This window comes from Penicillium cosmopolitanum (genome assembly GCF_028827165.1).
Source record: "Penicillium cosmopolitanum strain IBT 29677 chromosome Unknown utg000011l:1.0-3548175.0:1.0-3550911.0, whole genome shotgun sequence".
Taxonomy (NCBI): domain Eukaryota; kingdom Fungi; phylum Ascomycota; class Eurotiomycetes; order Eurotiales; family Aspergillaceae; genus Penicillium; species Penicillium cosmopolitanum.
Window position 1 is genome coordinate 1,944,954 of NW_026622681.1, and position 23,359 is coordinate 1,968,312.

General features: G+C 48.9%; 9 protein-coding genes across 9 annotated transcripts; 4 read left to right on the top strand and 5 right to left on the bottom strand.

Moving 5' to 3' along the window:
* Positions 1-219: 219 nt before the first annotated feature.
* On the bottom strand, positions 220-2,016 carry N7509_012231 (MFS transporter; the record flags this gene model as incomplete). Its single annotated transcript, XM_056636868.1, has 5 exons — positions 220-605; positions 665-878; positions 934-1,461; positions 1,524-1,682; positions 1,759-2,016. 5 exons carry the CDS (start codon positions 2,014-2,016, stop codon positions 220-222), a joined length of 1,545 nt encoding a protein of 514 aa, XP_056482898.1.
* Positions 2,017-3,272: 1,256 nt separating this feature from the next.
* Positions 3,273-4,628, top strand: N7509_012232 (uncharacterized protein; the record flags this gene model as incomplete). The annotated part of the gene is made up of 1 exon (XM_056636869.1): positions 3,273-4,628. The coding sequence occupies one exon, from the start codon at positions 3,273-3,275 to the stop codon at positions 4,626-4,628; it is 1,356 nt and encodes a 451-aa protein (XP_056482899.1).
* A 1,932-nt stretch (positions 4,629-6,560) lies between these two features.
* On the top strand, positions 6,561-8,187 carry N7509_012233 (fungal specific transcription factor domain-containing protein; the record flags this gene model as incomplete). Its single annotated transcript, XM_056636870.1, has 2 exons — positions 6,561-7,069; positions 7,137-8,187. 2 exons carry the CDS (start codon positions 6,561-6,563, stop codon positions 8,185-8,187), a joined length of 1,560 nt encoding a protein of 519 aa, XP_056482900.1.
* Positions 8,188-9,366: 1,179 nt separating this feature from the next.
* On the top strand, positions 9,367-10,409 carry N7509_012234 (uncharacterized protein; the record flags this gene model as incomplete). Its single annotated transcript, XM_056636871.1, has 2 exons — positions 9,367-9,508; positions 9,586-10,409. The coding sequence occupies 2 exons, from the start codon at positions 9,367-9,369 to the stop codon at positions 10,407-10,409; spliced, it is 966 nt and encodes a 321-aa protein (XP_056482901.1).
* Positions 10,410-10,814: 405 nt separating this feature from the next.
* Positions 10,815-11,805, bottom strand: N7509_012235 (RTA1 domain-containing protein; the record flags this gene model as incomplete). Its single annotated transcript, XM_056636872.1, has 2 exons — positions 10,815-11,551; positions 11,619-11,805. The coding sequence occupies 2 exons, from the start codon at positions 11,803-11,805 to the stop codon at positions 10,815-10,817; spliced, it is 924 nt and encodes a 307-aa protein (XP_056482902.1).
* A 657-nt stretch (positions 11,806-12,462) lies between these two features.
* Positions 12,463-13,323, bottom strand: N7509_012236 (uncharacterized protein; the record flags this gene model as incomplete). The annotated part of the gene is made up of 1 exon (XM_056636873.1): positions 12,463-13,323. One exon carries the CDS (start codon positions 13,321-13,323, stop codon positions 12,463-12,465), a length of 861 nt encoding a protein of 286 aa, XP_056482903.1.
* A 1,226-nt stretch (positions 13,324-14,549) lies between these two features.
* Positions 14,550-16,791, bottom strand: cat2 (bifunctional catalase-peroxidase Cat2; the record flags this gene model as incomplete). Its single annotated transcript, XM_056636874.1, is given in 2 exon segments — positions 14,550-15,139; positions 15,156-16,791. The coding sequence occupies 2 exon segments, from the start codon at positions 16,789-16,791 to the stop codon at positions 14,550-14,552; spliced, it is 2,226 nt and encodes a 741-aa protein (XP_056482904.1).
* Positions 16,792-17,858: 1,067 nt separating this feature from the next.
* On the bottom strand, positions 17,859-19,391 carry N7509_012238 (Major facilitator superfamily domain general substrate transporter; the record flags this gene model as incomplete). The annotated part of the gene is made up of 1 exon (XM_056636875.1): positions 17,859-19,391. One exon carries the CDS (start codon positions 19,389-19,391, stop codon positions 17,859-17,861), a length of 1,533 nt encoding a protein of 510 aa, XP_056482905.1.
* Positions 19,392-22,031: 2,640 nt separating this feature from the next.
* On the top strand, positions 22,032-23,273 carry N7509_012239 (Short-chain dehydrogenase/reductase SDR; the record flags this gene model as incomplete). Its single annotated transcript, XM_056636876.1, has 6 exons — positions 22,032-22,104; positions 22,167-22,624; positions 22,678-22,804; positions 22,861-22,935; positions 22,983-23,087; positions 23,146-23,273. 6 exons carry the CDS (start codon positions 22,032-22,034, stop codon positions 23,271-23,273), a joined length of 966 nt encoding a protein of 321 aa, XP_056482906.1.
* Positions 23,274-23,359: the final 86 nt, after the last annotated feature.

Here is a 23,359-nt window from a genome sequence, read left to right on the forward strand (position 1 = left end):
GTTTTCCCAACTAAGAAACCAAGATGGATGGTTTTTAAGGTTGGGACTGTTTTTAGTTCAGTATTTTGAAATAAGTACTACATAGAAAAATTTAGTAGGCCTTGGCAATTGGCCCCTCAATGAAGCTGATATTTCGGGGTACTAGGAACACGATTTCAAAGGGATTCTTGGCAAGTATATCATTCTGTTCAGGGTCAATTATTTTGTCAGAATATTATATCAAGCAGAGCAGCGCCGCCTCCATAAAACGACAGACGATATACCACCAACTGCAGCAACACCTGTTGCAACTTCCCAGGTCCCCTGCAAAGCCAACGCCGCAGCATCCTTGATAGCTTCGCGGTATTCATCAGGCATCTTAACTTGGTCCATCAAGATGATATAACCCTTAGCCGTGTTAATCAGCTCGCGATCTAAGCCCGCCAGATGAAGTTCACGACCGAATAGGCTCAAGAACACAACTCCTCCAACAGGGATCGCCACTGCCATGCCCCAAGTTCGCATGTAGTTTGAAATGATGATCGGCATTGTAGATAGCGCGGTTCCCTCCTCCTTTGGAATGCTCTGTATCTGGATATTGTAGCTTGAGAGAAGCAGGCCGTGACCTAATCCCATCGAGAAGAAGAGGAAAACCCAGCCAATCGTTGGCGTTGCACCATCCAACAGAATTGAGCATCCGGAAGCAAGAATTGTAAGAACCCAACCCCGGAAATTATCCACTTGGCACACTGGGACTCCCTTGCCAGAACAACTCCCACAACCGCGGCGGGCGCGATAGAGAGACCACTGATGGCGAGCAAGGCTATACCGGAAAGAGATGTTGACAGGTACTTGGTTGAAATGAAGAACACGGTGAAGAACTGAAGCTGGCAGAAAATCTGATCAAGAGGTTAGACTAGCTCTAGACTTAGAGTGTGAATCGAAGTTACTCACCACGAAGCCGTGACAGAAGCACCCCGCATATGTCATAGCAATCCCCGGGTTTCCTAATACCCGAGATCCAAATTGTGGATGCAGGGCCCAAGTCGACTCGTAGAATAGTAGAGCGATAAGAACCGCCACCCCAACAGCAATGGGCACCAAGGTCTGCCATTCGTTCCAACGGTAAGAGATACCTCCCCAGCTGAGACCGACGAGAATACCTCCCAGCCCCATAAAGGCCATTGTAGCCCCAGACCAATCCAGAATACGCAATTTGCGAAGCGGAATACTTTTCGACACGCGCAAGTCAACTGCAAACGGTATCACAAGCATGCCGAGCGCGCAGAATATAAAGTTGAAGTAGAAAGCCCATGTCCAATGTGCGTAATCAATGAAGAGACCTCCGACGACTGGACCGACCATGATACCAATGATTCTCGTGAGGAGAATGTAGCACGAATATCGTGACTGTATGTGCTCGGGGGTTGACTCGGTCATCACCACGAAGCAAAGGCTCATGGCACCGCCCCCGCCAATTCCCTGTATCAGGCGACCAACGACTAGTTCCACTAGACTCATCGATCCGCTGCAGATCCCGGTACCGATGGTTGTGGTAGGACGGCGATAGTCCACACCGCGCCATGGCTGAAAACGTCGCTCATCATTGTGAAATAAAGTTGACTGGCAGCATTGAGGACAAGATAAGCTGTGTTTATCCAGAGGACGCTGACAAATGGTTCATCGAATGTGTTTGCTAGGTCCTTTCCACGAGATTAGCTTTGCTCATAGATAATATTCATATTGGCGGTTTGTGGTGATCAATAGTATGGAACTTACCGGTAGCATCGGGATCAACACGGTGGCATCGAACGCATCCATCATCGCTAGGATGACGATGCAAATAAAGACAAGCCAGTCACGAACGCCGGGCTGCCACTGTTGCGCGTCTGTTGGCTCTTCATTTTCGAAGAGTTGAAGCGTACTCTCTTGTGCAGGATGTTTCACATCGTCAACACTCTGAACACTTGCGTTGGGGTCGAGGGTGGTTTTGGACTCGTTGCCGAAATATCGTTGTATTATCTCTGGGCTCCCCATTTGCAACACGAAGTGGGATATAAAAGTCGAGGTTCGATATCTGAGAGATGGGCTATCGTGGCTGGGTATGTGTCGGTGTTGGCAGTTGGTGACTTGGAAAGTGCTGCAGAGTCATGTTCGGCTGATGAAAAGGACATTTTTGTTTAAGGAGGTCCGCCTCTCGCAAACCTGGATTCAAAGAAGGGTGCATTGGGATACCACGGACCTGGAAAGGAGTCCGTGCTGGGTCGAATTCCGAAGGGTCAAGGGATGACCCCAGAGGGAGAGGAAGGTCACAACAAGGGATTTTCGGGATATTGTCGGCTTTGGGTGCCCTGGATGGGGGAGCGGAAAATTCCCAACCTAAATTACTACCCCTCTCCCCCCATGAAGCCATACGACTTCAAGTTATCACATGAACCATTAAGTTACCATTTGGAGCCCAATGAACCCGGACCGGGTTCAAGTAACATTTTCCAGATGTAGAAGGGTCGGATGTACAATGATTGGGGGTAATTCGTTTCTGAACTTGCTACCCTTATTTTCATTCTAGGTTACTGGAACTATCTACACTTGAATTAGAGATAAAGTGCCAGACACCGTGGTTCGGACAAAGTGGTTACAAAAAGGCTTCCTATTTAGCTTTGTGGGGTTACAAAGGGTTTGGGTCACAGGAAGAAAGGAAGTAATCTCCTGCACCAAGGGGTGAATGGAATGCTATGACGTAGACAGCAGTGGAATATCATGCACTGGGCTCAAGATGATTATTTAATAATAAGTGGCATAGACGGCCACCAACACTCAAAGAGACACATTAATTGCTACCAGACAATGAAGTGAGAATTGGATACTTCAGTTCCTTCTCTTCTCCATACAGCTACCACTAGGCCGATCTCAATACATGAGATTTTCAGACTGGCAAGTTGCTAATTTGGCATCCTGGTAGAGGACTAACTTGAAGTATAGCAACATGTTACATCACCACCAATATAACAGGATCCGCCCTGGCATTTCCACGGTACTAGGTAGCCTGTTACCTGTACCTGGCAGGGATGTTGGATGTTGCTGCACCACATCCTACGGAAAAGTTGTTCTGGCGGGACCACGCGACTGCCCCAGGCATCAAGGCACCCGGGCATCAAGGCTGCCGTAGTCCTTCCGTGTGTGCACACAGCTTCACTCTCTTCTCTTCTCTCTCTTCATATTATCACTACGCTTTTTGTCCTGTTCGCCCATTCATCGCTTACGAGAAACATTTTTCACAATTGCAAATCACAATGTCGTCGCTCTTACACGATGTTCGTCGCGATGGGTTCATTTCATCACTCGGCAGGTTCATGGCAGAACCTGGTCGTGTGGACCGAATCGAAGTTGAGAAACTTCGAAGCATGTTTCTGCCAAAGCTTACACCGGAAGGAAGAAAATTACTGCGAGATAATTCCGACTTCGTCGGTACCCAGTTGAAACACTATGGAGTGCAGTTCGAAGAACCCAATTCATCCTTTGGACGGCGCACTACACCCACTGCATTACTGAAGGCTGCCCTCACAGCCGGGAAATGCGACCAGGTTCCCGATCATATCATTAAGCTTCAAAATGAGATGCATGAAGAATGGCTCAGCGATTGTACTCCCGAGGAACTCTCATCCTACCCTGAATGGGTAATGCAGAAGTACTTCTTGTCCGATGGCCAGGCAAACCGACTTAAAACGACCGGTGTTATTGGCATACCTCTTGATCGACACAGTGAATACCGCTCTGGGAATATGATTGAAGCTGCCACTATGATCCCAGGTCTGCACCACAAGAAAGCCTTTGGGCCGAAGACTCAGGTTATCTTCATGGGTTGGGATGAAGCCGCTGTGGGAAAGGCAGCCAATCAACACTCCAGCGATGAGACAAGGCGACTGAAAGATAAGGAATCAGAGAGGGAGAATGGGCGAGAAAAACTGCATCAGGACTATCTTCTTAAACTCGGTCGGAAGACAGAGGATGTCTCCCCTATTGGGAGATATAATGTTGATTGTGCTCCTATCGAGAATGGGTTCCTAGACAAGCCAACTGACCTTGTTCTCAATATCCACCGAACTGAAACACCTGGTATTTTCAAAGTCGCCTTTGATTTCGGAGTTGTCGAGGGCGTGATGCTTATGTGTTTGGAGGAAGTTGCCCTGGACAAATACTGCGCTCAGGCTGGTCGTGGACATGAAGAAAATTCAGCCGATTCCTTGGATGAAGAGGACTCCGAGGAAGATCTTGTCGATGGGGGTGGCATTTCAACCAAAAAGAACTTGAAGCTGGGCAATAAGAGAGGTCGACCAGCCTCCAAAACTAGCATGGCGAGAGCGAAAATTCAGAAGACAGGGAACGATCGGGCTCTTCAATATCATCTCAAGCTTAAATGCCGCGAGAAAAGTGAAGGCATGATTTACTTCCAGGAAAGCGACGGGACTATCAATTTCGATAATGAAAAGCTCGCCAGCTTTGAGGGATTGGTGGATCTTCCCATAATAGGACAAGGAGTATCGTTCTCTGCGCGGAAGATTTCTGACGTGCCCCGTCCATCCAGGAAGAATTGGGCAGATTATTCCGAGCGGCAGTATGAGATGGAACGGGTTAACAGATGGCACTAGATTCAATTCTGGGTAGTGATGGGATACGTGGAGCAATAATCGCTCGCTTGAAGGTCCAGCCAGCAACGTAAAGGCAAATGTATTGTTGAGTCTCATACAATTAAAATCTCCGACGATCTGTTAGTCCCGATCTACGTATCGAAGAAGTTTGCTTTCTATACTATTGCTGGCCGAAGACGGTAGAAGCGAGAGCCCTGGAGAGAAACGGCAATTAGAAGTGCAATATCGATGAAATAAGACAAGTGTCCAGCGTGCTTGATGTCATGGAGGCAGAGGTCACGCAGGGGCACGAGGAACTTAGCAGCAAATCTAAAAAAAGAAGAAAACGCCAGTTTTGCTCGAGACCGTGCTTCACAAGTTCATCATTCCCACGTACTCATACATAAATTAAAATACCTTCCTTATTAGTGCTAGCGTGTACTTTGGTCAAAACTAGGTTGTGTCGAAGGATGTACTCTGCAGTCCTCAAGGCAGATTGATCGTCCGTAGCGTGCAAGGCGTTATTGAGGGAAACAGAATGAAAATCATAAGCTGACTAGAATGATAAGCAAATAAAAAGATCGGATCATCGTGCAGAGTTTCCTTTTTGGTATAGAAATGGCCCCATCGAAGTTCCCACAGCTTCACGCTGCGGTCAACCTCCGGACGGAACAGCAGGATGTCGTGTCCCTGCTCCAGCAAGCCCCAAAAAAGCTTCAAAACAAGCGGGGGTTTTTCGGGCTTCTCGGGAAACCCGGGTCTCCACAAGAACGCCGGATGCCCATAAACTCCAGCCCTCTTAGATAGTGGTCTTCACCAAGGTCCACCCACAGTGAGTAGCCCGCCGTGCTCGTCGGTAGAGCAAGGATAGAACTACATTTATGTAGTTTTTGTCTAACGCAAAGATGAGGAACTCAAAATCTAATTGTCCATGCTAGCATGTGATACGAAGCTCAAAGTATCAGAGATTTTCAGGGGCATATTGGTTGCGACGATGGACGGGGTACTTTGTCACTATGTAATCCCATTGTCGGGCAATTGTCCAGAGTCGTCATTCGCCCAATTGCAATCTGAAACGGGTCGGACCCCAAGGCCCATTAATCGACAGCATTGCAGAAGCTCGCGCCTGTTAACCTAAGGAGTTAAAGCTTTACACACATGATCTAAATGTGCCGGGGTAATTAAAATAATATGGGGGCCATTTTAGTCTTGGCGCTTACTATGGAGTATTGCAGGGCGGATAGAGACAAGGTTCTGCACAGTTAAAATGCTAAAATAACCCAAACTAATCTGCTGTGGACTAATTGTGTTAGATGTGTTATTGGGTATCTTCAGAATATGCAGCACGAGAAAAGATCTCGTCAGAAGCCCATTAAGTCTTGCCTCGAATGTAATCGCAGAAAGCAGAAGGTACGTACTATCAGTTGCTTTCCATACTTCCTACGACGCCCTTGTGAAACCATCCATGACACATCACGCATTGCTGACCACCTCTTAGTGTAATCGCCAAAGGCCATGTAATCACTGTCAGGGCCGCGGGGTTGAGCACCTCTGTGTATATTCTTTCACTCACGCTCAACAAAGTCACAGCAGAGGTCGCAACAGACAGCCAAGACGACGAAGATCGAGTCCTCAAACTGGCGGTTCGGAAGATCAGCAAAGTCCTACAACAAGCTCCTCATATGAATCCGACTCTCATGAGCCGGTGATGGATGGACTAGAAGCTTTAAGGTACGACCAAAGAGCAGCCGCAATTGCACAAAACCTCCATGCTCCCTTGCTTGGCTGTTAGGGGACCTGGAAATGAGATATCAACACAGATTCACTGATGTAAATTCATATAGAAACTTCCCGCTTATGACGGCGGCAAAGAATAGTATGCCTTCATCGCGATCGCGATCAAGGCTGCGCCGAACATGGCCAGAAAGGTCAGTGGCAGATTTCTTGGTCTGTATGTTTCTGCAGGAGATCAATCGAACCTACGAAATGATATATCCTCCCACATTCCATTCCAAATACAATGAGTGGTGGACGCTGCAAGAGAATACGGACGGAATATTGGAAGGCAACATCTCCGACGAGGATGTGGATTTCGGGCTACTCATACTACGGGTTTGTCTGCTCAGCGTACAATGCCTACCACACTCAAGATACCCTACTACTGGGATACTGGACGTCAGCCTTGATCACCTTGAAGAATGGTTTTACTCCTTGGCAAACGAAATCGAGAAAACACAATCAGCCGAGAGAAAGCCAACTATCATAACCGTGCAGCACCGATTTTATCATGTCTGCTACCTCCGAAATTATGCGAAGATTCGAAAATGCTGGGCAGCTTTGAGTGTGACTGTCAAGGATGCTCATGAAATGGGATTACACCTGAAGGATCCAGGGATTCCACTTAGCGATTTGAGTATGGAAATACGTAGGCGAGCCTTCTGGAACTTATATGTTATTGATCGGTAAGTTGATGAGATGGGTTCCTTTGAATGCGTTCAAGTTCGAAGTACATGATCTGATCCTTGCCAGATTTATGTGCTCCTTTTTCGGCTACTGGCCTCTGATCCCCGAAGGATACTTTGACATTGATCTCCCACACGACAGCCTGCGCACCATCACAATTAGACCATATATTCTCACGACATTTACGGATCGAATTTTCTACATCAAGGTGGCCAGATATCTCACGGCCTTCACTAGCCCCCCATCATGGACGACAGATCAATACGACCCAGTTTTGGTCTCCGAGTTCGCGCAGAGGTTCAAAGAAGTCGTTGTTGACCAACTGCCACCTGCATATTGGCTCGACAATCCAGACACTAGATGGGATCCAGCAGAGCCGACACTGCTTCCCAAGAGAGAAACTCTCCATTTATTTATTTACAGCGCCAAGGCCTCTCTATATCGCGCATTTGCGGATCCCTGCAACAATCTACACTACGGCAGCAATACTAGCAGCAGATACGGTACCGATCTGCTAGCTCTATCTCATCGCCGAACCCTGATGGACATTTCCTGTAAAGTGATATCATCAATCACCCGACTCTATGTTTTGGCCGGCGATGATGAGGGTGGTACATGCGAGCAAATGTTTCTCTTCCCGATCCTTCTTGTCGAAGCGCTGGCGTGCCTCGGGATCTGCTTGCTTTCTATCCAAGCAGATACGCGGCAGCTGTCGAATGCAGGCATTCGGTTCAGCCCCGACTCCGACTTGCGGTATAGCTACGCTACGTTTTTCGATGCTTTTGGCCTTCTGTCTCGACAAGCGCCACAGTATGGAATCGCCAAACAAGGACTGAATATTCTGGAAGGCCTCCATGGCACACTGCAATCATCTTCTGCTAGTCCTAGTTTACTGCGCATCGAGGATCATCGCACTGCAGCCACAGGGCGCGAGACACATGCCGCGGGTGGCTTTCACCTGGAGCAAGCTCTGATGACAGTTCATGGCCACGGGGGAGGGGAGCTTCCGGGTCGGGTATTTATCCCTCTGCCCGAGTGGCTTCCCTCTTTTTTTGACTCGCCGGGTCGGTGTTGGCTATTCCGCGACCAGTCCGCCTTTGGCGACTTGTTAGCGTGAAATGATGAACAGGGTTTTTGTTTGTTTCGGGGGCATCGAAAAGTGACGAAACAGGGTTTGAAAATTGGAGCACTGTGGGTACACTGCATAGTATGGAGTGCATGAGCGAATGATCCAAGTAAACAGGGGGGGCAAGGATTGATTGCCAGATGGCAGGCGAAATCGGCAATCGGCTGTTGATGTCTTAGATGTACATGATAACGCCAACGATAATGGGTTTAAAATAAATGGGATTCTACATGATCAAATGCCAGGCCGCGCAATCTACCTGCGGCTAAATGGAAAAGCGGCTTGGAGCGCTGTGGCTTCTCGAGGTTCAAGGACAGCGGGCGCTGCAGGTGAGACTGGGCGTGCAGATCGCTTGCTCTTTGGGGAATCGTGCACGGTAGTTGCCTGGAGAATGCTCCTTGGCTCACATCACTAAGTTTTTGTACAAAGCCGTTAAGGATGACCAGATGGCACTGATGGAAAACTTGGTTTGGGTAACCCAAAATAAACCTAACCGGGGGGAGTACTTGAATGTGGAGTGTGGTAGGGTACCCCAAGATAAAATATGGGCATTATTGAAGGTATCAAGTATGCCTGAGGCATAAATTTACAAATTCTTCCTTCCACATGGGAACATTCCTCGAGTATAAACTGGCATTTATCTCGGTATAAATCCAGATCACTCATCGTAACTTTCTATTGTTTTATAATTAAATTGTAATATGTGAAGACTGACTGATTCAAATGTATTCCACATCATGCACCTCACCACTGAATCCCCAGCGTTACCTGTGCGACCGATCATCGACGTCATGCCGGCCGCAGAAGGAAAAAAAGCCAAGACGCAACCAGGTTTACTCCCATAGGGCGCTCCATTGACTTTTTAGGCTTATCGCTTGGATCTTCCCCTCCCAAACCTTACTGCTTTTTTGACGCCTGTCATTTTCCAGCTTCTATTGCTGTTCTCCCCTCCTCGGAACCTTTTCCCTTCACCTATCTTACGAGGATTGGGAGCGGTGGGAGAAAAAAAAAAGGAGGCATCTCCAACCATCTCCCGACCTTCATTTCAACAACCACACCATTGTACATTTCATTGGCATTCTTTCCATGGCATTCGCATTATCGAATCTCGTAAAAAGTCCTCTGATCCCCGCCAGTGGTCATCGGCATTGATCGCCGAGCGCGTGGATGATGCGCTCCGGGCTCGACAAGCCGGGCGCACTGCCGCTCCTGATAGTGGTGATCTTTTCGCTACTCACTCTGGCGCCCTCATTGTCGAATATCTATAATTTGAAACTGACCGATTTCTCATTCAACACTCATGGAGCTCGACGTAAGTTCATGGGGATTTGCATTGCATTGGCTTCGGCATTTCCGAGACGCAAGCTAACGGGAACACCTCATATTCAGATATGCCACTCATCAACGAACCTGTCGATGAATTTCCCTCGGACACGCCACCAGTCAACTATCCGGCCTCGTGGACTGCGACGGCGCAGTATCGGCCGCGTGGGAATCTCTTGTCGCGTTCTGTGCGCTCCAGAAGCAACGCGCTGACACTCTCCGGCGAGGTCGCTTCCGTCGAGAACAAAAGCGAATTATCATATGGCGCGGTAGACTCGTCGTTCATGTTCAGCCGACGGGCTCGTGCTTTCCGAACCTACTTTATCCAACAATTAGACGACTATCAAATCTTCACCCCCTTTTCGAACCGAAGTCTCTCCCCCGAAACCGCACACCTCACCCCTACCATCCCCCCTTCTATCCCCGCCCCTCGACCGACCTCTCTTGACGAACCTTCCTCCGCAAATGAACCGCATTTCAATAATGAGACGACCCCCTCATACATATCACCAACAAACTGGCCGGGACTGCAGCTTTCGCCTTTGTTCGGCATGTGGCAGCAGGCCTGCCATACTGCAATCAAGCTTTGGAGGCTCGGATCCGAGTCTCTATTCCAATCTTCCAGTATACCTTGGAACTGGGACTGGTCCTCCATCGAATCTCTCGCGACCAGCGACAAAAAGAATCCGACTCGCGCAGCTATAATCCCCCAACCGCAAGACCCGCAAGCACGGGCCAACGCGACCTCAAATCAACCCGCGCAGACCTCAAAACCAAACACATTCTCCCATAACGAGACAACTGATGCTGCCATTCGAACGGCGCCTGAGCTAAAAGGTAGCTGTATGGCAGTGGTTATCGGCTTGGTTGTCGGAATTATGTGGTTTTAGACAGCTATCTGCTTCGCCGGTAATCCCGGATTTCGTATATTGAACGTGAATATGAAGTGACATATGGGGAATTCTCCGCATTTTGCACTCTCGCACTGCCGTGAACGTGTTGTCAACTACTGGACATTGGAACATCGCGATGTCATTTATGTCCCCTCATGCCTATAATGAGTTTCTTTTCTTTTCTTATCTGGATGGACGTGTATTGGATAGGATCTAGTATGGATGGCTCTGGTTTAGCCTCCAGTGGATTTAATGATGAAACTTATATTTGTATAGTCTATTTTATAATTCCAATACAAAGTAGACTCGATGCCAAAAGAAATAATCACAAAGCTCTGCGCCGTATGAGGTACACCGGGAAGAAATAAAGGAAAAGAAAGAGGAACTCCATGTTTTAGAGAATCAGCATGTCTCTTGCATCGGTTTTGGCTCCCACTGAGTCAATGGAACCTGTGTTGAATCACGATCAGTGTTGAGAGAACGATCGAATGCGCCGGCCTTTGCGAGTCGACGGGCCTTTTTGATGAGCTTCCCCGGGTGGTAGACGATCAAGACAAGCATGGAAAGAAACATTAGAAACGCATCAAAGACGTAGATATACGCCTCCTTCGTATTGACGTCTGTCGTCCTAGGCGCACCAAATTGAATCGTCCGAACCAAATTGCGAATCATCATGGCGAAGCAGGCGACATAAATTGCCCACATATACGGCACCCATTTCAGATCGGGGTTCATAATCAACAGCGGTGTCGGCGCTTGTTGTAGACGACGATGAAATTTGACGGCGATCAGAATGAAGAAGGCAAAGACAATCAGCGAGAATATTAACCCCGCAAGTACAACTTTCTTGCCAATACTCATGATCTGAGCGTCTCCAGTGACCTGAACACCGGCACCGCCGAGCTGTGTGCAGAAACAGAGGATGTCATTCATTACAAAGACGAATGTGAGCCATTTGACGCGCATGCTAGAGAGGTGCTCTGCTTCGAAGGAGCGAATAATTCGTCCAAGGACCATATAGACGGTTGCGGCGACTAGAGGCGGTGCGCAGAGAATGAGCATTTCTTGTAGCGCCCAAGATTTAATTTCGAATCGGGATTCATGGGACCATGCTCGTCCGTAATAACCGAATGTCTCGCCTGTTTTGTGTTAAGCTGTTAGATTGGACTCTGGGGTCGTTTTGCAAGGATATAGGGTAGAACGCACATATCCCTCCCAATATCAGGGGTATGAAGTATGCAGCTCGAAATGGAATCGTAAGCACGATGTGAACGATGGTTGCAAGGCCAAAAATGGCCATGAATGCATACCCTGCCGTAGCTGAAGGAATATACGGGTAGAACTCGACAACGGGATGGGACCCGTTCACGCCAGGGTGAAAAACGATATCCATTGTGAGAATTTAGGTAAGAGGAACAGGAGTAAGCATAGATTGAAGATGTTTCGATTTTAGACTTAGGACCTAGCTATATATATGATAATGGCTGATCTATCCCTCTCCTTGCCGTCTGGCTCTGCGCTTCCGTATTAGGAAATATCTGAACGAATACGTGCGGAGCAAGTGGAGCATTTGGCGACGCGCCCATCCTTCTGTTTTAACTTTGCCCGCTACGGGGTACTTATTGCTTCTTTCTTGAAGGGGAATATCCACTATGCCTATTATCTTGCATATTCTAGGCAGAAATATGCCTATTTTTAGGGGTTTGAACCCTGGGGTCAGGGTAATAGGCTCCACGTGCAAGAAAACTCAAAAAACTTAAATTAGGGACTGTATGTTTTATGGTATTGATCCAGTTGACATCTTGCCTCTGGCCAATATCACTGTGTAAGCTTTTCTCACTTTGCTTCTATTACTAAAAAAAAACCTGAATATAATTCTGGTACTGGTGCTGCGAGCCGGCTCATCATCGAAGCACTTTTGTCCTGTGCCGAACAGGATCCACATCGTCATTTATTTTATACTACAGCAAATGGAAAGATGAAGACTCCATCATCCTTTTATGTACTAGCGTATAATTTCCTTCATTTTATGATCGTGAATTTATTCCAACTATACTTCCCGTACCTTCTTTAACGGCCACTCAATCCACGGCTGATACTCCGGCAGCAGAAACATAGAAACACCCGAAAGAACATGCTCAGCCCATCCCTTCATAAACCAAGCCGTTTCCATATATCGAAACAAGACAGCCCAGTAGGCAAGTACCACAAGGGCTCGAGGCTCTTTCTCCTCTAGCAACCGGATAAAATTTTCAGGTAGTCGATAAAGCCACCCGATCAATAGATCCATCAAAGCAACCCCTGACTGCTGTGCAGATCTCCGTTTGTGAACCTGATTCATGATATCGTATAGATCATTGAGAGCAGAGGTATATAGTTGAAGAACCGATTCATCTGTGACCTCTCGTTCGACGAGTCGCTGTGCTGCCTGCGTGAACACTGTATGCTCGTGAAGCTCCAGACCAATCGATGGGCTGATCTCTGGTAACGGCTCTGGAGGCTCAGGCTTGAGAATCCCACTAAAGACCTTTTGGTGATATGACCCTACGGTCAATTTAACGCCTTGCATGAGGACGAGCCACTCTGCTGGACCGGCGTCGCTGAAGATAAGGTATTCGCCTGGTCGTGGTCCTCGGCCGAAGTATATGAAAACGATTAGAGTTGTGGACATGTATATTTTCTGGCAGTTCTTCTCGTCCAGATCCTCGAGGGAAAAGAAATTGGTGACTGTTCGTACGCCGAAGGTGAAATGGTTGTCTGCTTGTTGTAGGTATTTACTTCGTTCTTCGGGGTGCTCGTAGGCTAGATGTAGTGCGGATAGAGCGAGGATTAGGTGGAGGATCGAAGGGAATTCAATGCCCCATTGTACTATGTGGTATTGCCAGATATTGTTGGGGTCACTGGTACGCATTGTTTGGTGAGTAGATATACACCAGTGGTGAAAGAGATGAAGGTCGGGAATGGATATGGTGCTTGGAAGGGGGTCTTTCAAGATATCACATTGTGTTCCTGTGGAGTGGGTGCTGCTGGAGGAGGACCGGGGCTGCGGGTTTGGTATTCGGAAGGTTTGTTTCAATCCACCTGTTGCGAATTGGTGTGGTTGGAATCTACGTGCCGGTCTTCGGGCGGGCACTTCCGAATCCTCTTGAGCCGAGGATTCCGCAGATTGTGTTGTGATTGTAGTAAATGTGCATTCAACGTCATGGTTGGAACAGTTGGAGCAGCTAGGCCGCTTTTCGTCGCACTGTAACAGATCAGCTCGATTCTCGTTAGATTCGGAGACTAAGCTATTCCACCGCCTAGGGCGAAAGCAAAGTATCGACCGGAGTGTATATAGCATGACCGCGGATGAAGCGGGAGCGAGAAATGTGAAGACTACAGAATAGAAATCGGAGGGAATGCGTACCTTAATGCGCCGTCGCTTGCAGTTAGTGCACCCTAGACGCGACTTCCGATGTGTCCGTCTTGGCCGAATAGCCTTATTGCCACCTGGAGGGTCCATTGCTTACTTTTTCTTACTATTCTCGAAGTGCACAGTGCGTATTCGTTCTCAGCTTCCCTTAAATGACGTCCAAGTAGCGGGCCTCCTCCTCCTTTCTAGGCTGCGCGCATTGAAAGTCGGGCTAAATGGATCCAATCAGGCACATAGATTGTCCGATCTGCGTACCACGGAAAATCTAAGCGTTTGCTGTCCTCTTTGTGCCAGGCATCGAAATATCCTGAAGATTTTTGGGAAAGGAGGAGTTACGGATACGCAGAATTTTCCGGATTTGGGTTAGCAGCCCCACCAACCCGAGATTCCACAGAGCCAATTGACATATTCATTGGCTCCATTCATTGAAAATTTATCTGGCTCTCTACGTACTTATTATAGACCTGACCAGCACTGGCAAAGTAGATAGAGTTTTGGTCCTGGTATAGGTGGGGCTCGCTTAGTTTTGATGGCAGACTACCGGGTTGAGAATTATAGGAAAGAAAATGATTGGATGAGCAAAGATACCGGAAATTATTGAAGCTAATTTTCACATTGATTGGAGGCATCAATCTTCGTTAAACAAGATGAGATACAGAGCATAGCGTCATATATGGAGCTGGGATTTTGGAGTCCGCAACAAGATCCAACAAGAAATAAGAAATTTACAGACGGGCCGGACGACCAGAGATGGTCGAGCCGTAGACCACATCGAAGCGGTCCAGGTTCATGACCTTATCCCAAGCAGCGACGAAGTCACGAACAAACTTGGACTGGCCGTCGTGGCTACCGTACAGCTCTGACAGAGCGCGGAGCTCGGCGTGGTGACCGAAGATCAGGTCGTTGCGGGAAGCAGACCACTTCTTGGCACCAGTCTTGCGGTCGACACCCTCGAAGGTGTCGTTGTTGGCGTTTGCGGACTTCCACTCGGTGCTCATGTCGAGCAGGTTGACGAAGAAGTCGTTGGTCAGCTGGCCAGGACGCTGGGTCAGGACACCCAAGTTGGAGCGGTCCCAGTTGGCGCCCAGAACACGCAGACCCCCAACGAGGACGGTCATCTCGGGAGCAGTGAGGGTCAACTGGTGGGCCTTGTCGACAAGCATCTGCTCGCTGCGGACACGGATGCTGGAGTAGCCGTAGTTGCGGAAGCCGTCGTGGACGGGCTCCAACCAGCGGAAGGAGTCGACATCGGTCTCCTCCTGGGTGGCATCCATGCGGCCAGGGGTGAAGGGGACGGGAATACCGGCGGCCTTCTCTCAGGGCAGCATTACCGGCCAGAACGATCAGGTCAGCGAGAGAGACACGCTTGTTGCCAGTCTGCGAGCTGTTGTAGCGACGCTGGACGTCCTCGAGAACGGCAAGGACCTCACGAAGCTGAGCAGGGTTGTTAACCTGCCAGTTGTTCTGGGGAGCCAGGCGGATACGGGCACCGTTAGCGCCACCACGCTTGTCCCCGCCACGGAAGGTGGAGGCGGAGGCCCAGGCAGCGGAGATGAACTTGGTGTGCTCGAGGCCGGAGGCCAGGATCTCGCGCTTGAGGTCAGCAACATCCTCGACATCAATCAGAGGGTGGTTGACAGCGGGAACGGGGTCCTCCCACAGGAGAGTCTCCTGGGGAACCTCAGGGCCGAGCCAGCGGACACGAGGGCCCATATCACGGTGGAGCAACTTGAACCAGGCGCGGGAGAAAGCATCAGCGAGCTGGTCAGGGTTGGCCAGGAAGCGACGGGAGATCTTCTCGTAGGCAGGGTCAAAGCGGAGAGACAGATCAGTGGTCAGCATCTTAGGCTTGTGCTTCTTGCTGCCATCATAGGCATCGGGGATGATGTCGTCGGCATTCTTAGCGGTCCACTGGTTGGCGCCAGCGGGAGACTTGGTGAGCTCCCAGTCGAACTTGAACAGGTATTCGAGGAAGTTGTTGCTCCACTTGGTAGGAGTCTTAGTCCAGGTCACCTCAAGACCCGAGGTGATGGTGTCGGCACCCTTGCCGGAGTTGTGGGAGCTGGTCCAGCCGAGTCCCTGACACTCGAGACCGGCAGCCTCCGGCTCCTTGCCGACGTTGTCAGCGGGGCCGGCACCGTGAGTCTTACCGAAGGTGTGACCACCGGCGATGAGAGCAACGGTTTCTTCATCGTTCATGGCCATGCGGCCGAAGGTGATGCGAATATCGCGGGCTGCCGCAACGGGGTCGGGGTTTCCATCGGGGCCCTCCGGGTTGACGTAGATGAGGCCCATGACAACGGCAGCTAGTGGGTCCTCAAGATCGCGAGTGCGGATATCGCCCTGCTTCTTCTCCTGTTCGGAAGTCTCCGGTGCGTAGCGAACATCGTTGGTGAACCACTCACGCTCGCCACCCCAGTAGACAGACTCATCGGCCTCCCAAACATCAGCACGACCACCAGCGAAACCAAAGGTCTTCAGACCCATGGACTCGAGGGCGACGTTACCGGTCAGGAGCAGCAGATCGGCCCAAGAGATCTTGTCACCATACTTCTGCTTGATGGGCCAGAGTAAACGACGGGCCTTGTCAAGACTGACGTTGTCGGGCCAACTGTTCAGAGGGGCAAAACGCTGCTGGCCCTGGCCACCACCGCCACGGCCATCGAAGACACGATAGGTACCGGCGCTGTGCCAGGCCATACGGATGAAAAGACCACCATAGTGGCCAAAGTCGGCGGGCCACCAGTCTTGAGAGTCAGTCATCAGACTGTGAAGATCCTTCTTGAGGGCATAGTAATCAAGGCTCTTGAAGGCTTGAGCATAGTCAAACTCCTTGGTCAGAGGGTTGGTAGCCTCGGTGTGCTGACGCAGGATGTTGAGCTTCAGGTTCTCTGGCCACCAGTCACGATTCCTGGTGCCATGGCCAGCGACGTTGGCGGATTTGTTGTGAACCGGGCATTCACCCATGGTTGCTTTTATACTTTAAAGATATATGTGGAGGGTGGAGGGGTAGGAGAGGAGGAGAAGGAGAGTTCTGAGGAAGAGGAAAAGAAAAAAACAAGGAACTTTCTCAAATGCACCGGTCCCCGCACTTTTTTAAGTAGCAACACAACGGGGACAGGGGGAAGAATGGCGGGAAACTTCATTGGAGGCAGTTTGTCAGCTCTAACTGGCTGGACAAGTCTGGCCACCGCCGATTCGAAATCGATTCCTAAGCTGATCATTTTGATTGGTCAAAGCTGCCCCAGCAGAAGTTCGAGAATGCGGGGAGCTGCTCATCACGGCGACCCCCGTCCTTCTCACCTCCCCCGTTCTCCTCCGATTTCCCCTCTTGAGATTCTAGCCTAGTTACGCTCGACCGATTTTACAAATCCAATCTACTAGAACGGTGATTCGCTAGAGAGCTTCTACATGTGGGGGAGGGTGAGGAGAGAGAAATATACTGGGGAGGAGCAATCCTGCAAGGTTATAATCAGCCTGCCCCGCATGGCGACATCACATCAGCATTGGCCATGTGCATACGAATAATACCGATGATGAAGGGCCATCATAGACATCATATGATCCTGGCCTTTCCTCGGTATTTTCTGACATTTCCTTCCATCCAGAGGGTTTATTCGCCTGTGAAACATGGTCCACCCTTGTATGACGTCAAGGACCGTGGGAAATCATTCGAGGAAACAACAAGAGCCACTGACCCAACTACGGGATATCTTGCCTCTTGGTAGAGCATATCCGATCTTTTCGACTTGGAGGATCATTGGAAATTTCGCAAAATTAAGGGCTGGCGCGTATCCTGCACCTTTTAGGCAGTCCTTTCCGAGATTCCGCGGGGGAATCCACATGGCGCCTCAACAATTCCGACACAAACAGCCAGGATTGTTGTTTGACTTCAATTTGGTCATTATGTACACCCATTCACGCATTGCTTCTCTCATTTCTTCTTGAACTTCTCGGAACGAAAAGGGAACGAGCAATTGCAAACTGAATGCATGGCTCAGTTGATTGGGCTGGCTGAGCTGACCCGACTAAGATTAATTGTCCACATCCCGGACAACTGCTCTCTTCGGTCTCGTTTCGTAATTCGCAATAAACAAAGCTGACACTAACCCTGCAAACGCGCACCCCAATGCTAGTTCAAACGCCCCGCGGATCGCATGCATATAGCACTCATCCGTCTCCGCGCACGCAGACACTCCGCCCGAACTCTGGCCAAGTCGACTGTAAACCACTGCACTGGCCGCAGAGAGACCCATCGTCGACCCGGTTGATCGGAAGGCATACAAGGCAGAAGTTGCAGTGGCATGTTTCTCATGCGGAACAACATGGAGCAGGGCCAGAATCAACATGGTCAATGCTCCGCCCATGCCGAAACCCTTAAAGAACAAATAGATCTCCGGCAGAACCCAAGGGGTCTCCATCGAGATCCAGTAGAACCCAGCGGCCGCAATCACCACAAGCAGTGGCATGGTATAGCGAAAAATGCCATATTTCCCAGTCATACGAATCACTAAGCCAACCAGGAACGATCCGAGTCCGGCGCCAATCGAGTCTGGCAAGAGACGCACGCCGATTTCACTGGTCGAATATCCCAATTGTTTCATGTACAGTGGGACATAGAAGGTGAGCGCGTAGAAAGCCATTGACAAAAACCACGCTGTCAGGCAGGATGCGACGACAGTTCGTTGGCGAAATAGCGACAGCGGGATAATCGGTTCTCTGGCCCACCGCGCCTCGCTCAAGAGGAAGATCACCAGAAAAAGAATTCCCAAGGGAACGGCGATTATAAATTGGCGTGTGACAATCTGCTCGCCTTCATGGTTGAGACCAACTAACAGCAGAACAAGTGCAGAGACAAGAGTCACCGAGCCGGCAAAATCCACTCGAAGCAGCAGCTTGCGAAATCCCTTCGATGATACATGCTCACCCTTCGGCACGAACATAGCGACACCGACCACAGACACCAGCGAGATAGGCGCAATACCAATAAAAGCCCATCGCCAGCCCACGGCATCATTGATCGCACCGCCAATCACCGCGCCCAACCCCATCCCCGTTGTATAAACCACCGCGCTGAACCCCTGCCATGTTCCCCTGCGATGGAGAGGGATATTGTCCGACGCGATGAAAGTCGCGATCGCAATACACCCGCCGCCGCCAATGCCTGTGATGACACGAGCGCAGATAAGGGGGATCTTCGAGCGCGCAAAGCCGCAGGCCAAGTTTCCGATCGTGAAGAGGCTCGCGGCTGTGCAGAAACTGGCGCGTCGGCCGAAGATGTCGCTCAATTTACCGCTCAGCGGTTGTGTCGCTGTCAGACCGATCAGGTATCCTGATCCCAGCCATGATATTATTGATAGCGAGTCGAACTCAGCTGCGATTGTAGCGGAGAGGGTGGAGGTTATGGTGCTATCGGCTGCGGCAAGAAATGTGGCTATCCAGGTTGCGATTATGCCGGCTATGATTCTGGGGTTTATGGGATTGTCGGAGTTGAACTGGGAGTGTGGGAGTAGGGAGGTTGTTTCGGAGGGACGTTCTGGTAGATTTTGTGGTTCATTTTGCGACATTGTCGGGATGGGATTGTTGTCAGTCTAGGGGATAATCGAGAGGCATTGCTTGGTGCTCAGTTGAAAGGGGGATGATGGTGAGTCGGCGACCTGATGTGTACAGTATTCATGCCATGAATGAATGAATGAACGGTGGGTCCAAGCTGAGATTCTCGTAGATCATTTGCCACATATTTACACCACAGCCCATCCTGGTCCAATCATTGTCATTCAGATAGGCCAACATTCCGGTCATTATTAATTGTTAACTCGTATCGTATTCTCCAAGTCTCTGCAATCCTTGGGTTGAACATGGTCAGATCATGAAATCATGCCCTTTCAAAGACAGTCAAAGAGATGCTCAAAGACAGACACGTCTCTTTCAGGATCCATCCAATCTAAGCGACCGGACAAAATATGAAGTAAAATATCATTTCATTGCACAAAGCATTTGCAACAATTCTATGAGCAACCGGAAGCAGTGCAGGCAGGTACAAGCCGACTCGGGAAATCCTACTCCATTCACCGACGATGGCGAGGAAGAAAGGACATACAAGAAAGCATATGAATCTCCAGCTTTTGATGTCTAATAGCGCGCGATATGCGGCATTGGCAAAGATACCTTTTCAGAGTCAACCAAAAATCAAAGTCCCTGGAGGATGAAAGGATAGATCAAGGAAATGTACAGATTTTATGGATGTCTTTCTTTGTCTCGCTTTGTCAAACAAGGATTCGGAAGCACCAATCTCTCCTTTCAGTTTCTGGGACCAAAATCCCTACCAACCGCTCCCGAAACCAGATTCGCTATTGGCTATATAAGCTCTACTCCATCCCTAGAATCTGACAGTCTGACCCTGATCTAGTTTATCGAGATATTATACCACATTGCTCCTGTATCACACTCCAATCAATTCACTTTATCATTCTAAAATGACGAGTCCAAACACATTCCATGATCGGATAAGTGGTGCCAAAAAACAGCCCCGAATTTATCACCGGCAAAAAGAAAAATAGTCTTCGAGGAAAAGGGGTCAAGGGGAAATTTCCTGATGCATTTTCCCTCGCGGCCCCTTACGAAGTTCGTGATCTGCGTGATACCTACGCAGCCAAGATACTGGGAGATTACGCGTGATAAGGCTAGCCCGGAGGAGGAAATGATAGCACCTCCTAAAAAGAAGACCAAGAGCCGTGGAATTGCCGATGTATCGAAGGCGGAACAGCCAATACGCGAAGAAACTCCTGCTGAAGCAGACGAAGTTCCAGAAAGATTAATCCCTCCGCAGATTGAAGTACATCGGCGTCATCTACCTATATTACAGTACTTGTTTTTCCAGGAGGGCCAAACTGATCATAGTGGCGACATACCCTGGATTAGTTTCTGTCAAGCCATGGCAGATATAGGATTTGGAATGACATCGTTGGGTGGATCTGAGGTCCGCTTTACACCTCCAGCAGCTTGGAGGAGTCGAAGCATAATCATTCACTCACCTCATCCTGAACGAAATATGAGATACAGAAAGGCTAGGGATGCCGGTGATCGTTTGAGCAAGCTCTATGATCTTGACTCTCATACTTTCGTTTTGAGAGAGGACTAGAGTCTTCGTGTTAGTTCTGTCAAAGCTTATCTCGGATTCTTCCCATTGTCTGCCTATCTCTTCCAATGTTTTTACCTAGGCCTCATATTTGTTCACTTTCACTTTTTTATTGCATGCTATTTAGGCATAACCGCTTGTGTATTTCAATTTCGTTTGCCTTACAAGGTTTAATTGGTTTTATTCGTGTCTTTCTTCAAGTTTCTATTCACTTTTCTCTCGCACCCGCAGTACTGTTTCACTATATTCACCGCCGGATTGCCGCCTGATTATAATCTTAGCCTTCAAGTTGGAATCCACACCTTCCGTGATTGAATCTCCGTTATTTTACGTGGCTTACTAGAATGGATTCTAAAGAGAAATCCACCTGGGCATGTTGAATAAAAGCCGATCTACGGATTTCAACCCTGAAGTATATTATTACCAGTTCCACGATTAAGTAGTAGCATGGTCTTCCGGAGTGACTTGCAAGGTTTCGGTGGAATGTTCAAAGATTTTTATACAAATTTCTAGTAAATTGAGCTATCCATACGGGTAGTTGCTATGTCATGCGAATGATCAACTCGGGATAATAGTAGCACAGGCCTGGAGAATTCCCAAGGGCTTGAGGTAGAATAAGCTAGCCGCATTTGACAATGCGACGGGTGGGTCTCATGTGGCAAAATATTGTGATGACAACACGCTAACCTATTCAGGTCGGATTGTTTAAATTGCCTACAATGGGATGCTTGGGTACGTTTCGTCAGTAAGTGTATCAAGTTAAGGTTGACCCTGATGACCAGAATCTAACCCCTTTTGGCTTTCTGTCTTCCAGTTAGTTTGATCACAAAATCAGTATTTCCATGATGACGCGAGTCTAACCTCATCAGGGGCCCCATAGCTTTCGTACCACTGTTCTCTTACCTTCACTTTTCGGACGGAGTTATGGCAATCGACGCAATGGAAAACTGTAAAAGGAGCCACATGATCTCGTCCCCTTTGTGATTCCGAAGTCTGCGAATCAATTCGATCCTAGCTACAAACGATCCATTATCTCCTCACTTCTAATCTTTTCGAACCATACTGCAAGATGTCTGGCAAACAAATCCTCCGCTCAGAGGTTATCCTGGAAAAATATGGAAAGAAACTTGCTGGGAAAACAGGTAGAGTTAACTACTTGTGCAAATACCGCAAGTTGGGTGCTAACGAAATGCCACACTCGCAGTTCTCATCACCGGAGTCTCCGATGAATCTATCGCGGGAGAACTGGCACTTCAGCTCGCTGCCGCCGACCCTAAGATGCTTATCCTCAGCGCCCGGTCGGGATCTAAAGTGGCACCAGTAATCAATCAGATAAACGCGAAGAACCCGAATGTTCAAACACGATTCCTCAACATGGATCTCTCAGACTTGAGTGCCGTTCGAAAGGCTGCCACGCAGGACCTCGTCGATATCTCGAAGATCGACCACGTCGTCTGTGTGGCTGGGGTCATGATTTGTCCATACGGCAAAACAAAGGATGGTTTTGAAATGCAACTCGGAGTCAATTATCTCGCAAACTTCCTGTTGATCAAGCTTCTGTTGCCTAAGGTTGAGGCGGCCGGTCCCTCTTCATCTGTCATCATCGTGTCTAGCTCTAGTATCCGCCACGGCAAGGTTCACTTCGATGATATTGGATTCAGCGTAAGTGGATGGTTCCATTTAAATGGAAAACCGGCATCACTAACGTGTCATAGGAGGGCAAAACTTATGAGGCTTATGCTGCATACGGCCAGTCAAATGTCGCACGAACAATGTTTGCCAAGAAATTGGCTGAGAAGTTGAAGGCCAAGGGCATCAGAGTTTTCAGTATTGATCCCGGTGGTCCGTATATTCGAGCTGTGAATGTTCTAGAAATTGAATTGCTGACCCCTCCAAAGCTGTTCAATCTGGACTGCAGAGACACTTCACGGAAGACTTTCAAGCCGAGGTTGGCGAAATGATGAAGACTGGACGTAAGATTCCCTCGCCCCTATCATGTAGCTTTTACTAACAGCTACAGACTTGGTTGACTTGGATGGAACTAAATTCGATTTCCCTCCTTGGACCGGTCGCTCAGAGGGCGCTGCTAGTATCATCACTGGAATGATCGACCCTACCATCGCAGGTTCGTCAACACAATGTCAAGGATTATCGATGGGAAAAGCTAACAAAACAATTCAAAGACTCTTCCGGTGCTTACATTAGCCAGAATATCGTCGCGAATGATGACTTGCACTCCCACATCCGGGACGAAAACAACTGGACGCGTCTCTGGGAAATAAGTGAAGGATTTGTTGGAGAGAAATATTAGTGTGATGGTTGGACATCGAGCAACCTTTTTGCGGTCTGATCATTTGGATTCTAATGAATCCATTGGAAAAAGCCGGCACAAATATT